General features: G+C 36.1%; 1 protein-coding gene across 2 annotated transcripts; it reads left to right on the top strand.

The window, feature by feature from the left end:
• Positions 1 to 465: 465 nt before the first annotated feature.
• plekhm1 (pleckstrin homology domain containing, family M (with RUN domain) member 1) lies at positions 466 to 22,592 on the top strand. 2 transcript variants are annotated; one of them, XM_079850811.1, is made up of 12 exons: positions 466 to 710; positions 2,105 to 2,193; positions 6,205 to 6,449; positions 7,940 to 8,572; positions 9,568 to 10,078; positions 11,298 to 11,466; positions 13,241 to 14,152; positions 15,327 to 15,472; positions 16,628 to 16,821; positions 16,925 to 16,988; positions 18,973 to 19,130; positions 20,664 to 22,592. In XM_079850811.1, the coding sequence occupies exons 2-12, from the start codon at positions 2,140 to 2,142 to the stop codon at positions 20,770 to 20,772; spliced, it is 3,195 nt and encodes a 1,064-aa protein (XP_079706937.1). In that variant the 5' UTR covers positions 466 to 710; positions 2,105 to 2,139; the 3' UTR covers positions 20,773 to 22,592. The 2 variants fall into 2 exon arrangements, with proteins under 2 accessions (XP_079706937.1, XP_079706938.1); XM_079850812.1 differs by having other exon boundaries at positions 551 to 630.
• Positions 22,593 to 22,919: the final 327 nt, after the last annotated feature.

Here is a 22,919-nt window from a genome sequence, read left to right on the forward strand (position 1 = left end):
GGAACCAAACTATAATATTCAGAAGTAAACAGTGTAGCTGTGTTTATGTCAGAATGTTTATTTTTAAACCACAACCTTCTTGGGGCTTCTTTGACCGATACAACTCTCTAATGTCAGAATGTTTATTTTTAAACCACAACCTTCTAAAAATGATATATTTAACGATATCTTTTGCATTTCTCATCCAAACAATGTCAAACTTGGCACTGCACTTACTCGTGCCCGTGGCGAGACACCTGTCGAGTTTGAAATCAATCGGACTAACGGTTCGAGAGATATGCGAGGAACAGACACACACACAGACAGACAGACAGACAGACAGACAGACAGACAGACAGACGTTTCTGTAATTTATAGATAGATAATAATTGACTCTCGTCGTCTGTTTAGAAAAGCACGCTGTTGTATTGACACAGGTCATCATCTCGCTGGAGTCTTCAACACACTCAACGCTGCGCACGAGTTGCGCAATCGCTCCAGTCGTCAACAGGAACACGATGAACCTTGCGTTCATTTCCCATCCTGCCTTTCGCGTCAGCTGATCTGATCACATCGCCTGTGCTCTTCTGTTTTCCTGGATCAGCGAACAAGAGTGACAGATATCACACGACTCGTGCTCATGTCGATTCGGTAAGAGGGAAGATAACACATCGGCCATGACCGTGCATTGTTGAATCGCCAGCGCGACAGAAAAACGCAGAACAAACATGGTGAGTGGACGAGCTTATGTGCTGTATATGTATTTGGAATAACAATAACGATAGCATTACTCTCTGTTGTGTAATGACAGATTCGTGAGCAATAAGAAAGTCTGTATATGTTCGTGTGTTTGGATGCTTCTGAACTCATGATTAAGTTCATTCCCAACGGAGATTAAATGAGATGCAATGCTACTGTTTGACCATGTAAACAATGCTATGTCGTGTTATTCTTTCCTATTCGGTGAGTGAACTATCATGAATTCTGTGTTGTCTTGAGTCTCTAGTGCAAATGACATCAAAAAAGAAGTACACTTTAATATAGGCTACTTTGAAAAAAGAGTACTTATTACTGAAATAATGTAGTTCATAATAGTAATATGCTTAAATGCAAAGTGAATGTAATGTGTTTGGACACTTCAATGTATTATAACTTAAATTTATATTTTAAAAAATACTTTTTGACCCACTTAAGTAGGACTTGAGTACATTTTTAAATGTAATTTCATAATTACTTCTGTTTTCTTTTAAATATGGTTGAAGTGCACTGCTGAATGTACACACAAGCATTTACTGGACTCAGGATGCACTTAATTTGATGTAAAATGAACATGTTAACACATGCACTTCATTGACGTGTGAAAGAATCTATCTGAAGAGGAAACTTGTTGGCTTGTGTGTATCAGTTCCACTATTCGTTACCTAAACAAAGACTGCCAGTAATTACGCTATTCTTCTCCTCATTGTGTTTTTATTAGCTACCCTATAATCTACTTTATTATATGCACATGTAGGGAAGTGTAACACCATCAGTCTAACAACCTAGAAAAGATCTACAGATGAAATCACTATTATATATGAGCTGAGAGAACAGAATTAATGGCATTTAAATAAGCAGATTCTCATGTATAATTTGATTTTTTTTTAAAACAGGCACAAAAGTATTTCATGTACATGTTTAAAAAACATCATGGCTGAGAAACACAGAGGGCTGTAACACTTTCCAGCGTAGAACAAAAGATGGCACAAAATGAAAGAGTGACCAACATATACTCACACTGTCTGTTTCAGTTGTTTTATATGTTTCTTTATTTGCTTCTGGTGTTATTTGTGTTTTGAATGAAAATGTTACCTAGAAACAGTGTCCATTATTTGTGTTACATCCCATGTGGTAGGTTGCAACAACAGCACTCTTTTTACTATTAATTTGCTCTGATTCAGATGTTCAGATTTACACTGATAAGTTGTAGATTTTGAAACTATTTAAGTTTGAGGCTAACACATAATGACTGTGTTGCAGTGTTACAAAATGATTGTGCTGCAGTGTTACAAAATGACAGTGCTGCAGTGTTACAAAATGTTACAACACTCCCAATCTCCTCTATAGACATTTGTCTATTTTGCAGTGTGTAAAGCACGACTAATCGAAGCCAGAGGAGCCATGCTGGCCACCCAAACACCTGAGAGCGGCCCAGAGGCAAAAGATGTCAAACAGGTTTGCAACTTCCTCATCTATTTGAAGATTAGTTGGATTGTGGACATTACAAGGTCATTGATATGAATGTTTTGACTTTTTGTTGAGCAGGTTCTTGGGGGAAATTTAATTTGCGGGAACCAGGATTTGTTCTTGTAAACCTGCGTTAAATCAGAGATGATGTATGTTGTTTGATGAATGTTAAAACATTTTCCTGTCACAGCTTAAATGCAGAGAAAACTATCAGTAAGCCATGCATAGGTTGATTTGCATGTAAACACTGTGGCACTATCATAACATTGTTTCTCATTCTGTTTTAATACGCTGTGTTAAAAGGAGTTTATAGGAAGCCACAGTTTGCGTGTTGTCTTGTGGATGTCAGACCACACACATAGAATGGAAACTAGACCAGTATTGAGCTCGTGAGAGAAGTGTCTGCTCATGAGATAATGCTTTCTTTCTGGCCATTTCCTCTTTATTTGCTTAAGACTTTTGTTATTAGCTGCAGTTCTGTAGCACTTTATATTCAAAAGATTTCACATACAGGAATAACTAAAGCAAGATGAGGAAAATGTGTACAAAGCTGTTCAGATTCAATCGCTCCATTTACACAAAACTTAATGCACAGATTCAATCAGATTCATATTTTGTGCTATCTGATACATTCACTCAGGCAGCTGTGTTTCGTTAACTCTTTAGTTCTTACTATTTCTTTTTAATAAACGGTTACGATAATGAAACAAACAACAAAACATTTACAAAAATATATATACATACTGTACTTAACCATATACAAACATACAAAATATACAATATACATACATTCTTGGACTAATTGTCATATAAAAATATACATACGTACAAATTTTATCTTTCAAAACGAATAAAATAAATTATATTTAAATAAAATAAAGCAAAAGAATCTAATAAAAAAAGTTGAAGCACACAATTACCCAAACATTGTACATTTAGGCTTACAAATAAAAATTATTTTATCTAATTGATCAGTTATTTACTTCAGTAAAAGCAAAACTTATTTAATCTCCCAAGAAACTCTCTAATTTTGCCCATTTCTTTTTAAAATTTCTTTCTTTACCCATTCAAACTCTTGACATTTTTCTAACGGTGTATTGTTGTTATATTGTTTCAAATATATTTTAAATACATATACATTTAAGACTACCTTTCCAACTAAAATAATACTTGAGTTTAATAAGAGTTTTTTTCTCTGTGTGTGTATGATCATCCCAAATTACCCTATATGAATTCAGTGGTAATTTAAGACCAATATACAACAACAAAAAGGCAATATCAAAATAAATGCATAATGTCTTCCTCCTCTTCTGAACAGGAGGATTTTTATAAAATTGATTTATTCTGAAAATCCAAAAATGTTACACTTATAAAGGTCTTGTAAAGGATCTAAAATATTTTGCAAGCTTTTAACACAAACACCACAGAATATGATAATTGTCTTTGTTTCAAAATGTTGACATACATAGAAAGTGATTCATTTAGACCTAACATATCTTCTTAAAGAGGTAGGTCAAATGATCAGATTAAAAAGAGAAAGGCTCTTTTGCTGTTGTTTATACTATGGTTTATACACATGCAACAAGATCTAATCTGTGCCCGTTTCCTCTTTCGTTTATCATGATTGACACAAACTCAGTGTTTTCTAGTCATCTTGGCTTCATTCTTCCCAGAAACTTGACTACTGAGGTGTTCATGCTATTTGACTTATTTAAAGTTGCCATGTTGAATTTCCACAGCTTTGATTGACAGCGCTTTGGCGCATTTGTAATCAGTCAGCTGACATCAGGTGACAGTCTGTCTGTAGGTATTGCTCACATTCACATGGTAAAACACGATGACTTCTCCGTTCTGCCTTCTTCTCTTAGATCCTCAAGAGGCAGCCTAATGCTTGCCAAACATTGTGTAAAGTTGTTTTATTGTTGCAAGAGCTTTTCTTGATTTGGTCTGCTGACCTAAATGTCTCGATCATTCAGTGACCTGATCTCAAACCAACCATGCATTACAATCAATGCAAATTACACACCCTTAAACTTTATTGACTTTAACGTTTTTGCTGGATCACTAAATAAAAGACTATTGCTTTCATGCGTTTCCTGGTATTTTCCTCCATGGTTTCTTTGTTTTGACATCTTGTCAAAGGAAAGATGTCTAAACAGATGCATTACAGAGTCAAGTCACCTTTATTTATATAGTGCTTTATACCATGGTCTTTCTGAATACTCGATTCTGATTGGCTGGAAGGTGTGCATTAAAACCGTTTGATGCACAGGTTGTTCCAAGTCAGTTTAAAGGTGAACTAAGTAACTTTTTTACCTTAACCGAACAGCTTCGGAGTCATTGGAATAGTTATATGACTTTTTTCGGGTTGAATGGTGGTCGTCTCGCACCCCCCAAGCGCCTGTGAGCGGAAAAACCACCCTTGCAACTTTGGGCCGGCGGGCCGCCTGCCTCAGCGTCAGGAAGTATCGCGTGATATCAGGTCTCGCGATGTAACGAATTGCTTTACGGCAAAAAAAAAATCTGCTAAAATTCTGTCATTATTGCGCTCCCTCACACTGTTCGAACCTGAATGAAGAAGACGTTTTAAAGAATGTCCCATCTGCTCTGATGTCGTTGATCTACTAGCCTCTGGTATCTGAGAGTCGCCAACGAGTTTCTCGACAGTGTTGTCAAATATCTATTCCGAAGCTGTAGGGGGAGCTCTATAGAGAAACCTGCGAGCAAAAAGCGAGAATACAGCAAAGAAATTCCCGAAACTGCATAGCCCTGCTTTAATTATCGTTCTATATTAATGCGCTGTTTTAATTGAAGCACACACACTCATTCGTCACTGGAGTCGGAGATCATGCTGCTCACGCACAGAAACATTCAGGAGCACAGAAACGTATCAACGCTGCTATTGATAAAATAGCTTCGCTATTGAATCGCTTCATTATATTTCTCAGCAATGAGGGGGTAACATCGCTGGTTTTGAAGTATTTCAACTCACAGCTTCATTGTTAATAGAGAGAGACGCTGCACAGACGCAGGTAATTCACACAGGCATCTCTCATTTCTCTCTCTCGCTCGATAATTAATTCAAATAATTGCTATTCGTTCATTAGTTCAAATAATTGCTATTCGTTCATTAGTTCAAATAAATGCTATTAGCTAATTAGTTAAAATTAATGTAATCTTACGGCACTACTTTATCTCTGTGTCTGATTTAAATAGGACAGAATGTTTGATCTAACTAGCCGTAACTGACGAAAATAACCAACATTTTTAATCTTCCGGTCAAATATTAGCTTTAAGTTTGCAGTGCTGGCAAATGATCATGGTATAAGTGGGATAGTACACAGCTAGCTGTGCATTGAACATTTTGGGGTAGTCGTGGCCTAATAGTTAGAGTCAGACTGGTAACACGAAGGTTTAGGGTTCGATTCTAAATACCGGCAGGAAATGACTGAGGCCATTGTGCAAGGCACCTTACCCCCAAACGCTCCCCGGGTGCCACAGCAAAATGGCTGTGGTTGTGTGTGTGTTCACTACTCACTGCTCCTAATGTGTGTGCACTAACTTGGGTTATGGGTGGGTTAAATGCAGAGGACAAATTCAGAATATGGGTTACCATATTTCCTTCACGTCACTTTTACACTTTCAAATGAATGCTCTCCACTTTGCGTCATGTAGTTCTTTGCCTCTACGCCGTGCATTAAAATTGTTTAATGCACATCTAGCCGTGGATTATCCCTTACTTATACAATACAGATCGTTTCAAAACAGCTTCAAAATAATAAACAGAAAAATGACAGAATCAGTGATGCAACTAAAAAGTGACAATAGTATCAACTCAATTCAGTTCATCAATTATGAAACTAGTTCAGTTCAGCTATAAGCAGCTCTGCAGAAGACAATAGTGTCATTGTTCAGCTCAATTCAAGTTCAGTTCATGTCAGTGGAGTCAAATTTACTGAATATTAAACAGAGCGATATTAACCCTTCTGTTGTTCTCAGTGGATCAAGGAAAAGATTGCACGGACGCTAAAAGCCCTACAGAAGCGTTACATCACCACGGACACGGCGGTCACCAGCGAGGACCTGGAGGCGAACCTGCTGTGTTGTGCTTTGGAGGCGGTTTTCATCCATGGAATCAAGAGCAAGTTCATCAGATTTGATGGAGGTAACTTGCGCAAAGGAGGATCACGAGGAGCGCTTCCTCAACCTGTCTTCTGGAGCCTGTTGAAGACCGTCACACACAGGTGAGTCATAGGTTAATTGAAATTTATTTAAATAAAGTCGGCAGGAAATCTATTTTCAAAATGCATGTTTTAGATCTTATTGTGAACAATTTATTTGTGCATTTGTTTAATTCTTTTTAAAGGGTTCCTATAATGCCCTTTTCACAAGATGTAAAACAAGTCTCTGGTGTCCCCAGAGTGTGTATGTGAAGTTTTAGCTCAAAATACCCCACAGATCTTTTTTATAGCATGTTTTGACCTTGTAATGTTTCATTCAAAATGTCATAACTGGACCTGCATAAGAGACCTTATGACCCCAAACTTTTAAATGGTAGTGCACCCACCAACCAATTTCCTCCTTTCAGCAAATCAGTTAGGCCACATAAAACTCAAGGGATAGCATGTCTCTTTTGAATTTTGGATGCATTGGATGCTAGAGGGAACTAAATGTTATTAATGAGCCTTCTTGGATTAAAGTATACACCACTCTTTTCAAAATCATTCCTACGAATTTGGTTTTTTTACTGACCAAGTCGATTGATGTTGGTTCATGCTTCAAAATAATTTTAACCAAGTCTTTCCAAGTGAGCAACCTGTCACCCGTTTGGAAACAGAAATAGGCATGTCAGGGAGAGACTGTGAGGATTGTGACAAGCCTGTAGGATTAGTTGAATCATGTGGTTTAGTAATTGGCTCCAGAGCCTATGGGCAATAGTCAAGTGACACTCACTCACTTGGTACTCTGAGGCACTTTGACTCATGCTAGAGGGTTTCTTTCATAGTTAACTCAGTAGGAAAGTTTTCAGGCTTTGTATTGAGTCTTGAGTGAAGGAGGAGGAAGTCGATAAAGACAGTACTGACAAAATGTCTAGTATGGAAATCACAGTACATCAAAAAATTAAGCACATCACAATGCGTAATTTTACATGCATAAAGATGTAAATTCTTGTGTGGTTCATTTCACTTTGCCTTGTAGAAGTGACAGAATAGAGAAATGTATTTGTCAATGTTTTCACTTATTTAGATGATCTTCTCTAAACTGGAAAAATAAATATAAGAATGCGCACAAATAAATAAGTATTGACACAATGTTGTGAGAAAAAGAATTGCATTACAGTGTATGAAAAGTACTCACCTTTGTGTCATTCCAAACGTTGAACACAAAAGAAGATCAGGATAAATCCTCAGAGTTCTGTCTATCCATTTCAAAACTTTAATGCTTTAAAAATTTCATAAAGACATTAAAGTAATCCATATGAACCTAGCGGTTTAATCCAAATCTTCTGAAGAGACACAATCGCTTTAAATGATAACAGATTTAATTTAGGCTTTTATTCATTTATAAACATTGATCAATGCACGTCAAACATGGTAAACGGAAGATCGAGAAACAAACATTTTTGATTCTCGAGCCTCAAGCAAGCACGTTTGAGCTTCCGTTTACCGTGACTTTTCAATTTTGGATGAACTAACCCTTTGAGTGATCACATGCAACTCTTTTGATTCTATAGGGATGTAGTTCAAGAACTGGAACGTCTAAGCTTCATAAACTCAGACATTGGTCGCTGCAGAGCATGGGTTCGCCTGGCTCTAAATGACGGGCTTCTGGAGTGTTACCTGACCTCACTGCTTCGCGAGGGGTCCAAATTGGGCTCCTACTACCAGCCCGGGGCTCTTCTGCTGGACCCGGAGGATCGAGAGGTTCTTCTCACCCTGCTGCAGGGTTTGGCCTCCATGACCTTCCAGCTCTCCTATAAATCAGCTGTGCTGAATGAGTGGACCAACACACCACTGGTCCTCGCAGGCCTTTGCCCCCTCACGCCTGCCGACGAGCACCTTCTGGGCCCCAAGCGCAAGGAGTCTTGGGATACAGTCTCACAGTCATCTGCAGGGTCCGGAAGCTCAGATTGGGCTCAGGAAGTGATTCAGAGGGAGTCGAGGAAAGAGCAAAACGAGGGTTGTGAAACGAACACTCCGCTTACCTCATCAAACCTCAGTCTGAATACATCAGGATCGTCACAGCTGTCCTCCAGCCTGAGCTCTGATAGTCTGCTTCAGGGTCAGGAGCCCAGGAGTCCTGAAAAGGAACGCTGGAGTTGTGACGTGGAAATCAGCCACAAAGCACAACAGAACACCGTCACAGAGTGAGTAAAAGTTAGTCTATTCTGTTAAGACTTGCGACATGTCTCAACCAAGCGCAATAAAGTGTCAAGTGATAAATCACCCTGTTTTAAAGTCGGCATGAAATGGAAGTTGAGATTGTCTTTTTTTCCATGTTTTGACGTGCATCCGAGTGAAACGGCTTCTTGAATAAGAAAAAAATGGGTGGGACGTGATTTTGTCCGTGAGGAATTGATTGGATGGTTGGATTGTTATGGTTTGCTATTGGTGGATCTCATGTGAGTGACAGGTTATTCCGCCCTCATGCCAGTAAACACGTCATCAGAGAAGAGAAGAGATGTTGCTGGAAGAGGGAGGGGAAGTTATTTTGATTAAAGATTACGAGGCACATGAATTTAAATTTAATAAATCATTTATAATCAATACTGCAAACAAGAATTGTCGATTCCATGATGACTTTAATCAGAGTTGTACAGGACTACATATTTTCAAAATCAACAAGTTGGGTAACTTAATAATTATTATAATAATAATTATAATTGGTTTGAATAATCAATCAATTTGGCCCCATATAATGACAATGATTCAGGGTCATATTTAGCAATATACCAAAACCTGCCTATGTGCTTTAAATAGGCCACATTCCTTTTAAAAACTAAATGGTCACTTTCTCTAATTGACTTGTTAGGTGTTGGTCAACTAGTTGGCCAGCAAACCACTTGCAACCATCAACAGCGTCATGCTATAAGACATTTTGTCAGTTGCTTGGTTTTTATTTTCATAACATCCAAAATCCTTTCCTCAGCTGTATATTAAGAATCACATTTGTAATGATTGACTGGGATTTTGTCACTTCATGCAGCATTTCACTGACACTGAGCTCAGAAAACTTACCTCCATGTTTGTTGCAAAGGTTCTTGTTAGGATAAAGTTTCCTAAAGGAAATGCCAGAAAAAATATTTGAAAGAAGTTGTTGTGTTGTCTGAAGTACTTATTTAACATACTTGTTTTTTTGTAGAGAGAACAACTCCTCTAGTCAGGATTTGAAGAAGGAAGACTTTGATGCGTTCGTGCCAGCTCCAGATATTCAGCTCCAGAGTGACTCTGCCAAACATGCTGTTGAAGGGAAAACGCACATGGACACGGACACACATCTATCTGAAGCACACATCACAGAGGGATCTAAAGCAAGCTCAGAAAAGATATCAGCTGAAGCGTTACTGGAGACAAAAGAAGGAACAACGGAAGAATCCGAGATTCGAGTTAAAAGCACAAGAATAAAAGTCAAACATGCAGTCACTGAGACTCAAGAAAGGGAGCAGAAGAGACAGAACAGAGACTCATCTGTCGAGTCCCCTTCAGTTTCTACTATTGAGAAGACCTCTGACCTCAGTAAAGACCCTGACACTGTTCCTCCAGAGACTTCTGCTGCCCCTAATGCTGTAGAACAATCCCGAAACACTGCATACAGACGTTCCGCAAGTACCGTCAGCAGGAAAATATCCTCAGACTCTCTGTATTCCTCTTGTGTGAGTGTGTTCAAAGAATCATATTCTCTCTATAATATCCTTTAATATTATAGTAATGTTAATGTACCAACTGACAGGGATCCTGTATATTTACAGCATTAATTGATAAATTGTTTTTAAGAACAATTGATTTGTACTGTATCTGATGTACAGTACAGGTCAAAAGTTTGGAAACATTACTATTTTTAATGTTTTTGAAAGAAGTTTCTTCTGTTCATCAAGCCTGCATTTATTTGATCAAAAATACAGAAAAAAAATGTAATATTGTGATATATTATTACAATTTAAAATAATTGGTTTTCAATTTATTATACTTTAAATTATCATTTATTTCTGTGATGCAAAGCTGAATTTTCAGGATCATTACTCCAGTCTATCACGTGATCCTTTAGAAATCATTCTAATATGATGATTCATTATCAAAGTTGGAAACAGTTCTGCTGCTTAATATTTTTTCATAACCTGTGATACTTTTTTAGGATACTTTGATGAATAAAAAGTAAAAAAAATAAAAAAAAGAAGCAAATTTTTTAAAAATAGAAATCTTTTGTAACAACAATATACACGACTGGTCAGTAATTTGGGGTCAGTAATTTTTTTCTTTCTTTTTTTTTAAATAAATCAATACTTTTATTCAGCAAGGATGTGTTAAATTGATAAAAAGTGATAGTAAAGAAGATTTATATTATTAGAAAATATTTTTTTATTTTTAATAAAAGCAGTTCTTTTTAACCTTTTATTCATCAAATATACAGTATTAGACAGCAGAACTGTTTCCAACACTCATAATAAATCAGAATATTAGAATGATTTCTAAAGGATCATGTGATAGACTGGATGTCACATGTGACACTGAAGACTGGAGTAATGATGCTGAAAATTCAGCTGTGCATCACAGGAATGAATTATTTTTTAAAGTATATTCAAATAGAAAACTATTATTTTAAGTTGTAATAATATTTCACAATATTACTGTTTTTTTTTTTCTGTATTTTTGATCAAATAAATGCAGCCTTGATAAGCATTAGAGACTTCTTTCAAAAATATACAAAAAATCGTAATGTTTCCACTTTTGACCTGTACTGTATATCTAAAATATATTGAATCAGAATTGATTCGTGAAATTAATATTCATGTCAATACTTAGCCCTATTTGACCCTGAGGGTGGATGCTAATAGAAGATGTAAAATGGTCTCTTAAAATCTGTTTGTCTCTCAGAAATCCACATCTTGGATATCCGAGGATGACTTTTACAAGCCAGAAGAAACGGGCAGTTCTGAAACATATGCCGTCATTGACATCACACAATTGAACGGGGAGGTGACGCCCACCTCTGAACCGGACACCCTCCAGCCCCCACCAAGCGTAGTGCACCGGAGACAGAACGGTAAGATGGATAAAAGAGGAATTTGCTTATGCCAAATTCTTGATTAGTAACTGCTGGAAGACTTTTGGAAGCTCGGAGCTGCAAAAAAGTGCTATTTCATCTGTCTATTTTTGTTTCCTCTGATGTGTTATCTGTGCTTTATACTTGAACTATTTCCTTCTTGCAGAATAATGACCGTAAAAAACTTGCAGACATACACTACCAGTCAAAAGTTTTGGGTCAGTAAGATTTTTAATGTTTTTAAAAGAAGTCTCTTCTGCTCACCAAGGCTGCGTTTATTTGATTAAAAAAAAGTTTACAATTTAAAATGACTGTTTTCTATTTTAATATATTTTTAAATGTAATGTATTTCTGTGATCAAAGCTGAATCTTCAGCATCATTACTCCAGTCTTCAGTGTCACATGATCCTTCAGAAATCATTCTAATATGCTGATTTGATGCTCAAAAAACATTCATTATTGTTAGCAATGTTGAAAACAGTTGTGTGCAATTTTTTCAGGATTCTTTGATGAATATAAAGTTCAAAAGAACAGCATTTATTTGAAACTGAATCTTTTGTGACATTATAAATGTCTCTACTGTAACTTTTGATCAATTTAATGCATCCTTGATAAATAAAAGCATTGATTTCTTTCATTTCTTTCATTTTTATTTCCAAAAAATAAAATAATTTTAATAGTGTTAATGTTACAAAAGCTTTCTATTTCAGATAAACGCTGTTCTTTTGAATCCTGAAATAAAAAATAAAAATGTAAAAATGTAAATAACTGTTTTCAACTGATAATAATGAGAAATGTTTCTTGAGCATCAAATCATCATATTAGAATGATTTCTGAAGGATCATGTGACACTGAAGACTGGAGTAATGATGCTGAAAATTCAGCTTTGATCACAGGAATAAATTACACTTTACTATACTCAAATAGAAAACAGCAGTAATAAAATTACACAATATTACTGTTTTTTTGTTGTTGTATTTTTAATCAAATAAATGCAGCCTTGGTGAGCAGAAGAGACTTCTTTTTAAAAACATAAAAAATCTTACCGTTCTAAAACTTTTGACTGGTAGTGCATTTACACTTTCCTTTGCTTGGCTTCTAGATTAGTGCTAGATTGAATTTATATTGGTATAAAAAAAGTTTCCAGTAGTTGAAATGCTTTAAGTGTTGGTTCATGCACTGAACTTTAGGTTTGAGGTCTGACTCCAGGTATGATTGGGGTTTAAACCAGGGAAATGTACGAGGAAAGCTCCAGGCGATCCTGAAGGTTGCACTAGTAATAAGTATACTCTGGGTTGCTTTGAATGCAAATCATCTGCCATTTTTCAAGTTAGAGGCCTGTAGACTGAAAATGTTTATAAAATGACAGCTTTACCATCTCTGTCTAAAATACCCTCACATATCTCTCATATTTACTGTTTGCACTGCCTTTTCATGCCTTCTCACTTATTAAGAGAATGTTCTGGGTTCAATACAACCTAATATCTATTGACATGCCGTGGCATTTGAGACATCATTTGGACTTGTCCCTTGTTTAAAAAAAGGAAGGCAACAAAATACATGTTAAAGTGCCCCTATGATAGCTTTTTTGAATATTACTTTTCATACCAGAATCTATTTATCATTTATTTATATATATATATATATATATATATATATATATATATATATATATATATATATATATATATATATACATATATATATAAGACAGACGTTTAATAAAAAGTAGAAATCGTGGATGTGTGTATAAGATCATCTGTGTGTCTCTCAGGTCTTCCTAACCCGTTCAGGGGTTTGCTGAAGCTGGGTCAGCTGGAGCGCCGCAGTGCGGTGGGCATGTGGTGGGATTACTACTGCGAGCTCTCTCCATTTGAGTTACGGCTGTACGTCAATGCAGAGGAGCGCATCTGCTATGAAAACCTGTCCCTGCTGCGCTGCGAAGACGTCCGCCTGTCCTCCGGCTCCGAGGGTCGTTTTCGGCTCTCCTTCCTAAGCAAAAGAATCTACCTGCGGGCACCGTCTCATGGGGAGGCTGAGGACTGGGTCGATCGCATCATAGAGGCCATCAGCAAACTCCGTCCCATGATGAGAGACGAACAGTGGGAGGTGCTGCAAACGCCCAGTGATCAGGAGATCCCCTCGCCAGCACCCTCGAGCCCCGAACGCACCATCTCAGAACTTCCAGATCCCCCTCGGTTAGATTGGACCCGTCATAAGGACCCAGAACTAGATGCCATAAAGGAAGCGGTGGTCTATCAGAACTTGGAGGAGAAGGGTTGGCGGTCTCTTGTGCTCTCACTCTCCCTGGAGACCCTCAAAGGTTTCCTGGTCCAAGATGACTCCAAGACACCCCTTTTCTCACACCCCATTAGTAACATCAGGGATGTGGTTCCAGATGTTTCTCTAGGCAGTCCTGCGTTTTTTAAGGTTCTGACTGCGCGGGACACGCTGACGCTGAGGGCAGAGAGCGGCGAGGAAGCCCGAGGATGGAGGAGTCTGATCAGAGGAGCACTCGACTCGTATCTGGAGACGGAGGATGATGGAGCGCTTCAGGGGGTCTCGTCGCCCGGCGGCGTCCACAAACTGGTTCAACACAGACTGAAGGGAGACGGGGAGTTGCTGTCTCACTTGTCTGAGGTCCCCAAGGAAAGAGGACTAGACGCGCAAAATTACAAATGTGCAGGTATGAGAGAGGATGGCATGATGACTTTTCTTTACTTGTAAATTATTTAGAATTATAATCAAATGAAATCCATACAGACAATGACTTTAACTGTTTGGCTTTATTAAATATAATAAAGGTATAATTATTTTGTTTATTATATTATTATTATTTCCTGAAAATAAAAGCATCAAAGTAGTTATAGTTATCATTCATATTTGAAGAAAATATTTATCAAATCAAGTTGGTGTAACATGCAGGAAGCCACTTTGTTGTCATGTGACAAGAAAACCATTAAACAGGAAATGATACCACAAAGAAGACCCATGTAAACTCTAGTAACTGTAATTTTTAGATCATGGGGTCGGTAAGATTTTTTGAAAGAAGTCTTATGTTTTCCAAGGCTGCATTTATTTGATAAAATGTTTTAATATTTTTTTAAAATATAATTTATTCCTGTGATCAAAGCTGAATTTTCAGCATCATTACTCCAGTCTTTAGTCACATGATCCTTCAGAAGTCATTCTAATATGAGGATTTGCTGTTCAAGAAACATTTCTTATTATTATTAATGTTGAAATCAGGATTAAAAAAAAAAACTGGATTATTTGATGAACAGAAAGTTTTAAAGAACAGCATTTATTTGAAACAAAAATCATTGGTGACTTTATAAATGTCTTAACTGTTACTTTTGATCAATTTAATGTGTCCTTGCTGAATAAAAATATTATTATAAGTAGTATTTATTTTTTTACTCAGTGTATATATCAGATATTTAAATCTTTTATATGGCAAGGTTACTTCAGGTTTTTACATTTCAAATGTAGTTTTCATAGCGATATAGACAACATGATATTCATGATGTAAAAATATTTCTTTAATCATTGTTTGAAAAGTAAAAATTGGAGAAAATTCTATTTTTACTTGGTTACACCACGTGACATTTTTCTATACATTTGACAGAAATGTATGAAACCAACAAGAATGCAGATATTACATTAGAGCTGTGCACATGCACTTTAAAATGGATTTGTCTAGTCTTTACTTTTCATCGCCCCAGAAACGAGCCATCAGCCACGTGTTTCTTTCCTTTGTGAGACTGAGGAAATGAGTCCCATATGTCGATCTTGAAGTGTTTTTCACTGTACCTGTTCTCTCTGGCACTAAGTAACAGCTCTTGTAAACGTGTACCCAGGTTGCCCTCGGCAGATCGGCGTGTCTTTCGGGAGAGCCAGACTCTGTGAGTTCTCAGGCCAGTATTACTGTGATTCCTGTCACCAAGGAGACACAACCATCATCCCCTCCCGCATGGTGCACAACTGGGACCTAACAACACGCCAGGTGAGCACGAACTACTTCATTTCAATTATTATTATTTAAAAATATATATATTTCTTTATGAATTTTTTTTGCTTTTAAAATATTGTTTTTTAATTAACATTCACTTCCCATTTTTCTTCATTGTAGTTCTTCAAATTTTTATTGTCATATTTTTACAGCTATTAAATAATCAATCCAATCAATCATTTTTCCTTCTTTTTTTTAAGCTTTAAGGCTTTCATTTGATAAAATTCACAAGAAACGGGTAACACTTTACAATAAGGTTCCATTCATTAACATTAGTTAATGTATTAACTAACATTAACTAACAATGAGTTATACATTTGTTACAGTATTGCTTAGTCTTTGTCAACGTTAATTAATCAAAATACAACTGTTCATTGTTTATTCAGCTCAGGTCCATTAAATGCAACTTGATTTTTAATAATGTATAGTTAATGCTGAAATTAACATCAGCGAAAATTAATAAAGGCTTTAGAAGTATTTTCGCTGATAGTTCATGTTAACTAATATAGTTATTGTATATAAACCTTATTGTAAAGTGTCACCATGATATGCTGTTCATAAGTTTGGGGTCAGTAAGATTTTTTAATTCTTACTTTTATTCATCAAGGATGCATTCAATTGAACAAAAGTGACAGAAATATTTTGTATCATTATAAATGTCTTTACTATTTCAAATAAATACTGTTTTTGAACTTTCTATTCATAAAAGAATCCTGAAAAATACGTATCACTGTTTCCACAAAAATGTTAAGCAGAAAAAAACTATTTTCAACATAGTTGAATAAGAAATGCTACCTGAGCAGCAAATCAGCATATTATAATGATTTCTGAAGGATCATGTGACACTGAAGACTGGAGTAATGATGTGAAAAATTCAGCTTTGCATCACAGGATTAAATAAAAATGTTCAATTTATTCAGATAGAAAACAGTTCTTTTAAATTGTACTGAACCCAAACTTTTGAACGGTGGCGTGTACAGTATACGCCAATAATTGTGATTTGCTTCAAAGACATTATTATTATCCTTCAGCTTGCAATAACATAACATCAGATTTCATGAGATCAGGAGAAGCGGCTTCTCTCGTGCTTATTTGTTACAGTCTCTATGTCCTTCAGCTGTGTGTGACTGTGCATGTCTATATGTTCAGGTTTCAAGACAAGCCTTTAAGTTGCTGACTCAAATAGAGCACGAGCCGCTTCTGAACCTTGATGTTTTGAATCCTGACCTGTTTGATCACACTGACACTGTGGCTAAAGTGCAAACCCTGAGGCAGAAACTTCGTTTCCTCGGAGACTACATCCTGATCTGCCGCAGCGGGATCAGCAAACAAGTCCAGCCGAGGTGTGTTTGTGTGTGTTCTTAGATGCATGTTGATCATTTGCACATCATTAAAACTTCAATAGATGTTTGCAACAGATACGTAACAAGTTTTTTTTATTTCCAGACTCCAGCAGAGGACTTATTTATTGGATAACAGTGATGTATACAGTGTATTGGACTTGCAGCAGGTATTTATTCAGTAAAAAAAAATCATGATATTAACAGTAAAAGACTGTAAAAAAACTTGTTAATTGGTAAACAGTAAGTGTCCTTACCATATACAGTGAATAAATGTAATAGATCTAACCTTACATTTAAAATATCGTTAAATTTGCAAGTTTTTGGAAGTAAAAAAGAAGTTGTATAATTTACAGTTATTTTTTTCTTATCAGTTATGTATTAGGGACCTAATGTTGTTGAATGTTTATTGCATTACTTTAGTGTCATGTGTGTTACCATTATGGTGTTTAGTGTTTGTGTGAATGACACAGCTTTTATATATTAGTATTTACTTTCTCAGCTTGTGGAAAAGCTGCTTGTGATTATCATGTGACTTTCTCACCACCACCTGTTTTTGGTGGTTGTCAGTGTATTACAAAGTTACAAAACAGATATTAGTATAGGTTGGTATATTAAAATATCAGTTAATGAAATGCATTTTTTTACTGTAAATTTAAGCTAAATCTGTAAAACCTAAAATGTTAAAGCCTTATTTTTCACGGTAAGTTTCAGCTGCCAGTTTTTTTACCGCATATTTCATGGAATCTTTTTCTTGTTGTTTATAATTTGAACTAGTGGTGTGTGATAGGTATGATCTATGATAATATCATAATTACCTATTTAATTGATGTGCAAACTGACATTAGCTAGGTTTCCATCCACCTATTTTTATGCAAATTTTGGGATATCTCATAAAAACATTCTGGAAATTTATACGCATCTTGACCCAGCTTTATCATGATGCGTATAAATGAAAACATTTGCATAAAAAACGTATGCACTCAATTGAGGTGGAGAGTGTTTTTATAAGATAAGAAGTTGGCACATAAACTACGATGGAAACACATTTACCGAATACATCCCTCGATGTGCAACAAAACACTCACGTGACTTTGCGTTAACAGAGGATGTGATTGGATAACTGGGCTAACTAGCGGACCAATCGCATCACACAGCATCTCAAATGTTGGTTTGGTCATTCTAAAATGTCTGAGCCAAAGTCTGTCATCAAAATGGTTGACTATATTTACCTCCCAGAACTGTCTCGCACGATTGTGTTCCCAAACACTATGCATATGAACGCAAGATAACATGACAGCATTAATTTGAGGCGCAAGTCATTTATGATGCCACAGTGGTTTTCCCGATTGCAGAAACTTGTGCCATTTTTGCCATTTTCTCAGTGATGATTTTGTTTTCTTAAACGCATGAAATGGAAACAGGGCTTTAGTTTTGTGCGAAATTCCAATTTTGCGCACAAGTTAAATTAATATAGCTGTTATTGAGGTCTGGAAAAACCAAATGGGTTTCCTGTCTTATATTTAAATCAAAATTACACAGTTCAGCCATTTCACGAAATCGTGAGTGCTGTTTTTCCTGAATATCAGCATGTCATATTGATTTTATAGAACAGTTCAATAAACAATATGCTAACATTTTCAATTATATTTTGAGACTGAATAGTCATTTTCTGTATTTGCTGTTTTGTCAACAAAAATTTCCAGATGAAACCTCTGAAAAGATCTGTTGTTCGTGTCCGAGCAACACATAGCGGCGCTTCATTACTGAATGAATCTGTGCTTTTCATAAATCAGTTTAATGAATGACTTGAATGACTGAATGAATCAGCCGTTTGATGAATCATTTGATTGATTAACTCTGATTCAGGTTTTAGTTTCATCATTTTAAATGTTTTTTATTAGTTTTAGGGGGCAGATATTGCCTCATAGCACAGAATATGAAAAGCTTTGTGAGTCAGCTGTCCACAACAGGCTTAAACCAGCCAAGGTACCAGCATAAAAACACACTCAGAAAAATATTTAATTATCATAATCAATCAAATCCCAGAAAATATTGAGGTGTGTATATATATATATATATATATATATATATATAGAGTCAATATCGCACACCTTACTTTACATGATCAGACTTGTGTTTTCTTGCACACAGATGGCAGACGGACACTATGAAGCTTACCTGCAGTCTCTGATTGAGTTTGGGTCCAAGCACGTGCACAACTGTGACCTTTGCACCCAGAGGGGCTTTATATGTCAGATCTGCAACTCTGACAACATCATCTTCCCTTTTCAGTTTGACAGCACCTCCAGGTATTGTCATATAACACACATTATACCTAAAATATATATAAATGGGGTTGCCAGGTCCCAGAAAAATGTCCATCCCTACCTACTCAACATAAATGAAAACTAGCCTAATTCTTTTCTACATCCAATCAGTTTTTATTTAGATGATTTTAGCTAGATTAGTTTATGGCCACGTGCACACAATAAAGTTTCAGGAGGGACATCTAACCGAAACTGTGACGATTGCAGTATTCTTGTAGTGTTGCCATGTCCACTTATTATAAGCGTTTTAGGGCTTGTTGTTTAAGCTTCACTCATATAGCGATCAAGTAGTTTATTAAAGTGGGCAGTTGCAGATCGCTGTATTTTAGTCTTATTTTCAGCTTTTGGATTTATTTCGGTTTATTCTTGTTTGTTTTTTATTTCTAGCAAGATCTAGCAAAACGAATGAGTCAAGGCTTGTAGGCTACCTGTTTTCCTGTGATTTCTTGCATAACACGCATACAGAAGAGAGACAAATCTCTGATGTGCGTTTTTATACGTCATTAACAACTAGTTGGTCAGTTGGGATCCGTACTTAATGTAGAGTTAATTTGGTTGTAGAATGTGGCTCTCACTCCCATAAATGACCGTGTACAGAACAGGGTGAAGTGGTTTAATAAAGGGGGTTCGATCTTTTGAAATACGAAATTTTAGTACATTTTACTGTTCAAATCATTTTCATTTGTGACAATATAAATATACTGCCGAAATCCAAGTTTATATAATTTTTTACTGTACCAATGTTTTTTCATGAACCATTAAACTTTGCATATGACAATGCACAATGAGCCCATTTTGCAACATTTCTCAGCCGCCACAGAGTTAAATTCTTTAAAGTGGACATAAGGCCTTGAAATATGGCGCACTGCCCTGACGAAAGCCACATTTTAAACGCTTTTTACTGTATCAGCCTTTTTAAACGGACACAAGGCTGTAATATTAGAGGTATACAATTCTGCCCTATGGAAAGCCAAATTTAGAGCAAATAGATCTTTATTAAATCATGCGCATCCATACTCTCGTTTTCTTCATAGTATGGCAGTGACGCTCAAAGGAAATATGTTAGACAGTATACATAAAACGGAAATTGTAATGCGTGGGCACACAGAAAAAAAAAAGCCCCGCGCACATGAAAAGTTTCTCATCAGCACGCAAAAGTCTGTATATTTTTTATTTTTGCAAAGGTCTGTTTAGGGGCTCTGTAATTTTCAAAATAGCCCAAATGTGCTAGAAAAGCACAGCCCTGGCAACACTGAATATAAAACACCACACATCTACTTTTACACCATTCACACACTGTTGTTCTGCCTGTGACTGAATTTTTCCCACCACTTTAACATTCACATGACTCCACCAGGGAGCAAAAGTGTCGGCACAGCAGTCTCAAAAAAATGCTGTAAAAGTTAAAGTAGATGTGTGTACTTTCACTTTTACACCATTTTTTTTTTTAGATTGCTGTGCCGACACTTTTCATCATGAGAATGATGGCGTGACTGTGTGTTTTCTGTCTCTCAGGTGTAGTGTCTGCAAGACGGTGTTTCATTCCTCCTGTAAGGCCAAGTGTCCGGTCTGTCCACGCTGCGTTCGAATACAAAAGTATTTGGAGAGGGACTTGGAGGACTGATTTAGCTGTTTGTTAAAAACATGAAGGTTTCTAAGAAAACGGTCATGTGCCAAGTTCTCTGTTGCTGTCGTACCTACAGAGCTCAAAATCCAGGGTTAGTACCATATTATTGTAAAGTTATCTTATTTTTCTCAGTTAGCTGACCAACTGGAAGCGCTTGATCTGTATTTCACACTAAGAGTTTATTGGACTCATCAGAAACTCGCCTTAAGTGCACTTATTTACACATACATATGTACATATTTACTCACATTAGAACACCCATGTATGTTAATTCCTGAGATGTCAACAATGCCAAACAAACAATGGTGGAAGAACTGTTATTAAAGCTATGATTTTTGATTTTTAACTTTATAAACACACCAACATTCAACGTTTAATCTATTTCTCTGGCCTTCACTTGTTATTCTGCAGGTTTGTGTTTGGAATCACAAATAGTCTTAGTTCTTCCTCTCTCTTTTTTTTTTTTTTTTTTTTTTTGCGTAGCCATTATTGATTTAGTCCAGCCAATAAAATCATATTTATGAAACTCAAGACAATTAAATGCCATGGATCTTAAAGCTCTTGGTTTTATATTTTCACTATTGTTTTACATCTGAATGTCACATGCCAAGCATTACTAGTTTACAAAACATTGTGTGCATTAACAAGTATATTCTTGTATATGCAGGAATTGTACGCACCTATTAAAGAAGGTGGTTAATGAAATTATGAAACGTACTAACACTTACAACCTCCTTTAACGGGTCATTTTTGTACTATACTGTGCCTTTATTTTCAACTTTCGTTGTAGCATTCATTATCACTAAAATGGATTGTTCCAAAAATGTAAATATTATAAGCCAATGTGAATTATTAATATGTGCCACAAAATCAGAAAGTCTCTGTGGATGATAAAAAGGATCAACTCTTTTTATATGTTTGATTCTTGGTTTAATGAATGTCCATTCTTAATAATTGATTTGCCTATGAAGGTTGACCGCTGCCTCATAAGCACTTGTTTTATATTGGAAACTGAATGAGAGAGATTACATTTTTCTTTTTGAGTACTTTTTGTTTTGTACATTTTTTTTTAACAATGCTGTTTTTCCTGGTATGTTTATGACACGTTCATTACATCACCTGTTAAAGGAAAAACTCCCAGATGACGTTCTGTCTTTCTTATCTTCTGTTTTTCCACTCGGGGCAGTGTCACCTAAGCAAAAGTCTCTCAACATAAATTGGCAGGCAGATACTCTTTTTACAGTCATGAATACTGAAGCTTTTGTTTTGTTTAGATTTGATGTTAACTCCTTTTCTTTTATTATTAATAATTCTTTCAGAGTAAATGTTTTTATCCTCATAATAATGATCATTTAGTCGTTTAGCAGACGCTTTTAACTGAAGTGTTTATAAAAGCCAACAATATTTACAGTACACATAACTCCTGGAAATGTTGTCCGTGTTCCTGTGTGTTTAAGCTGCTCTCTGATCTCGTACTGTCTACAGGTGTATGTTCGTGCCAATGTAACTTAAAGAAACAGCATTCCCTAGAATCATCAGCTGTAGAAAGATGGATACATATTTTTGTCTAACTGGTCATTCTCCTCAAACCACATCGCGCTGCATTTGTCTCTGACTGGTTCTTCTTGTTTTCTTACCTCTTGGCACTCTTTTTCTGTCTGTGTTTGTTTCTTTCCATCCATCATCTGTATACACCAGTCTATACCAAACAAACTCCATCTAAAAATGTGTTTGTAAGCATGTTAGAATCTTAAATTGAGTCCAACTTGTGTAACTAAACCTGGATCAGAGTTTGAATAAATTATTTTTACTTTAGATACTAGGCTACAGAGAACAACTTTTTTTATGCACTGGTCAATTTTGAACCATTTTGCTTCCATGACATGTCTTTTTTCAGACTAGAGGAAAGAAAGCATCCAAAATGCATATTTAAGTGTTTATTTTATTGCACTTCTTCTGTTTACATCTGCATGGATATCAATTACAATTCGATCAGTACTTTTTCCAAAGTGTTTTGTCTTACCTTGATTCACTTTGGTAAGCAAATTGGTGTTTATACTTTACACCGTGCGGGATGGTTTTCGCGGGAGATTGTGTACATGCGTCACTCGCCCCTGTGTGTCTCATATCCGTAAATAGAGAAA

Source organism: Squalius cephalus (assembly GCF_949319135.1).
Source record: "Squalius cephalus genome assembly, chromosome: 19".
NCBI lineage: Eukaryota > Metazoa > Chordata > Actinopteri > Cypriniformes > Leuciscidae > Squalius > Squalius cephalus.

Bases quoted from the DNA above. Each gene is read 5' to 3' on its own strand.
- plekhm1 (XM_079850811.1), top strand. From the start codon at position 2,140: ATGCTGGCCACCCAAACACCTGAGAGCGGCCCAGAGGCAAAAGATGTC. The intron at 2,194-6,204 runs GTTTGCAACTTC...TGTTGTTCTCAG, and splicing joins AGGCAAAAGATGTCAAACAG to TGGATCAAGGAAAAGATTGC. The intron at 16,822-16,924 runs GTGTGTTTGTGT...TTTTATTTCCAG, and splicing joins AGCAAACAAGTCCAGCCGAG to ACTCCAGCAGAGGACTTATT.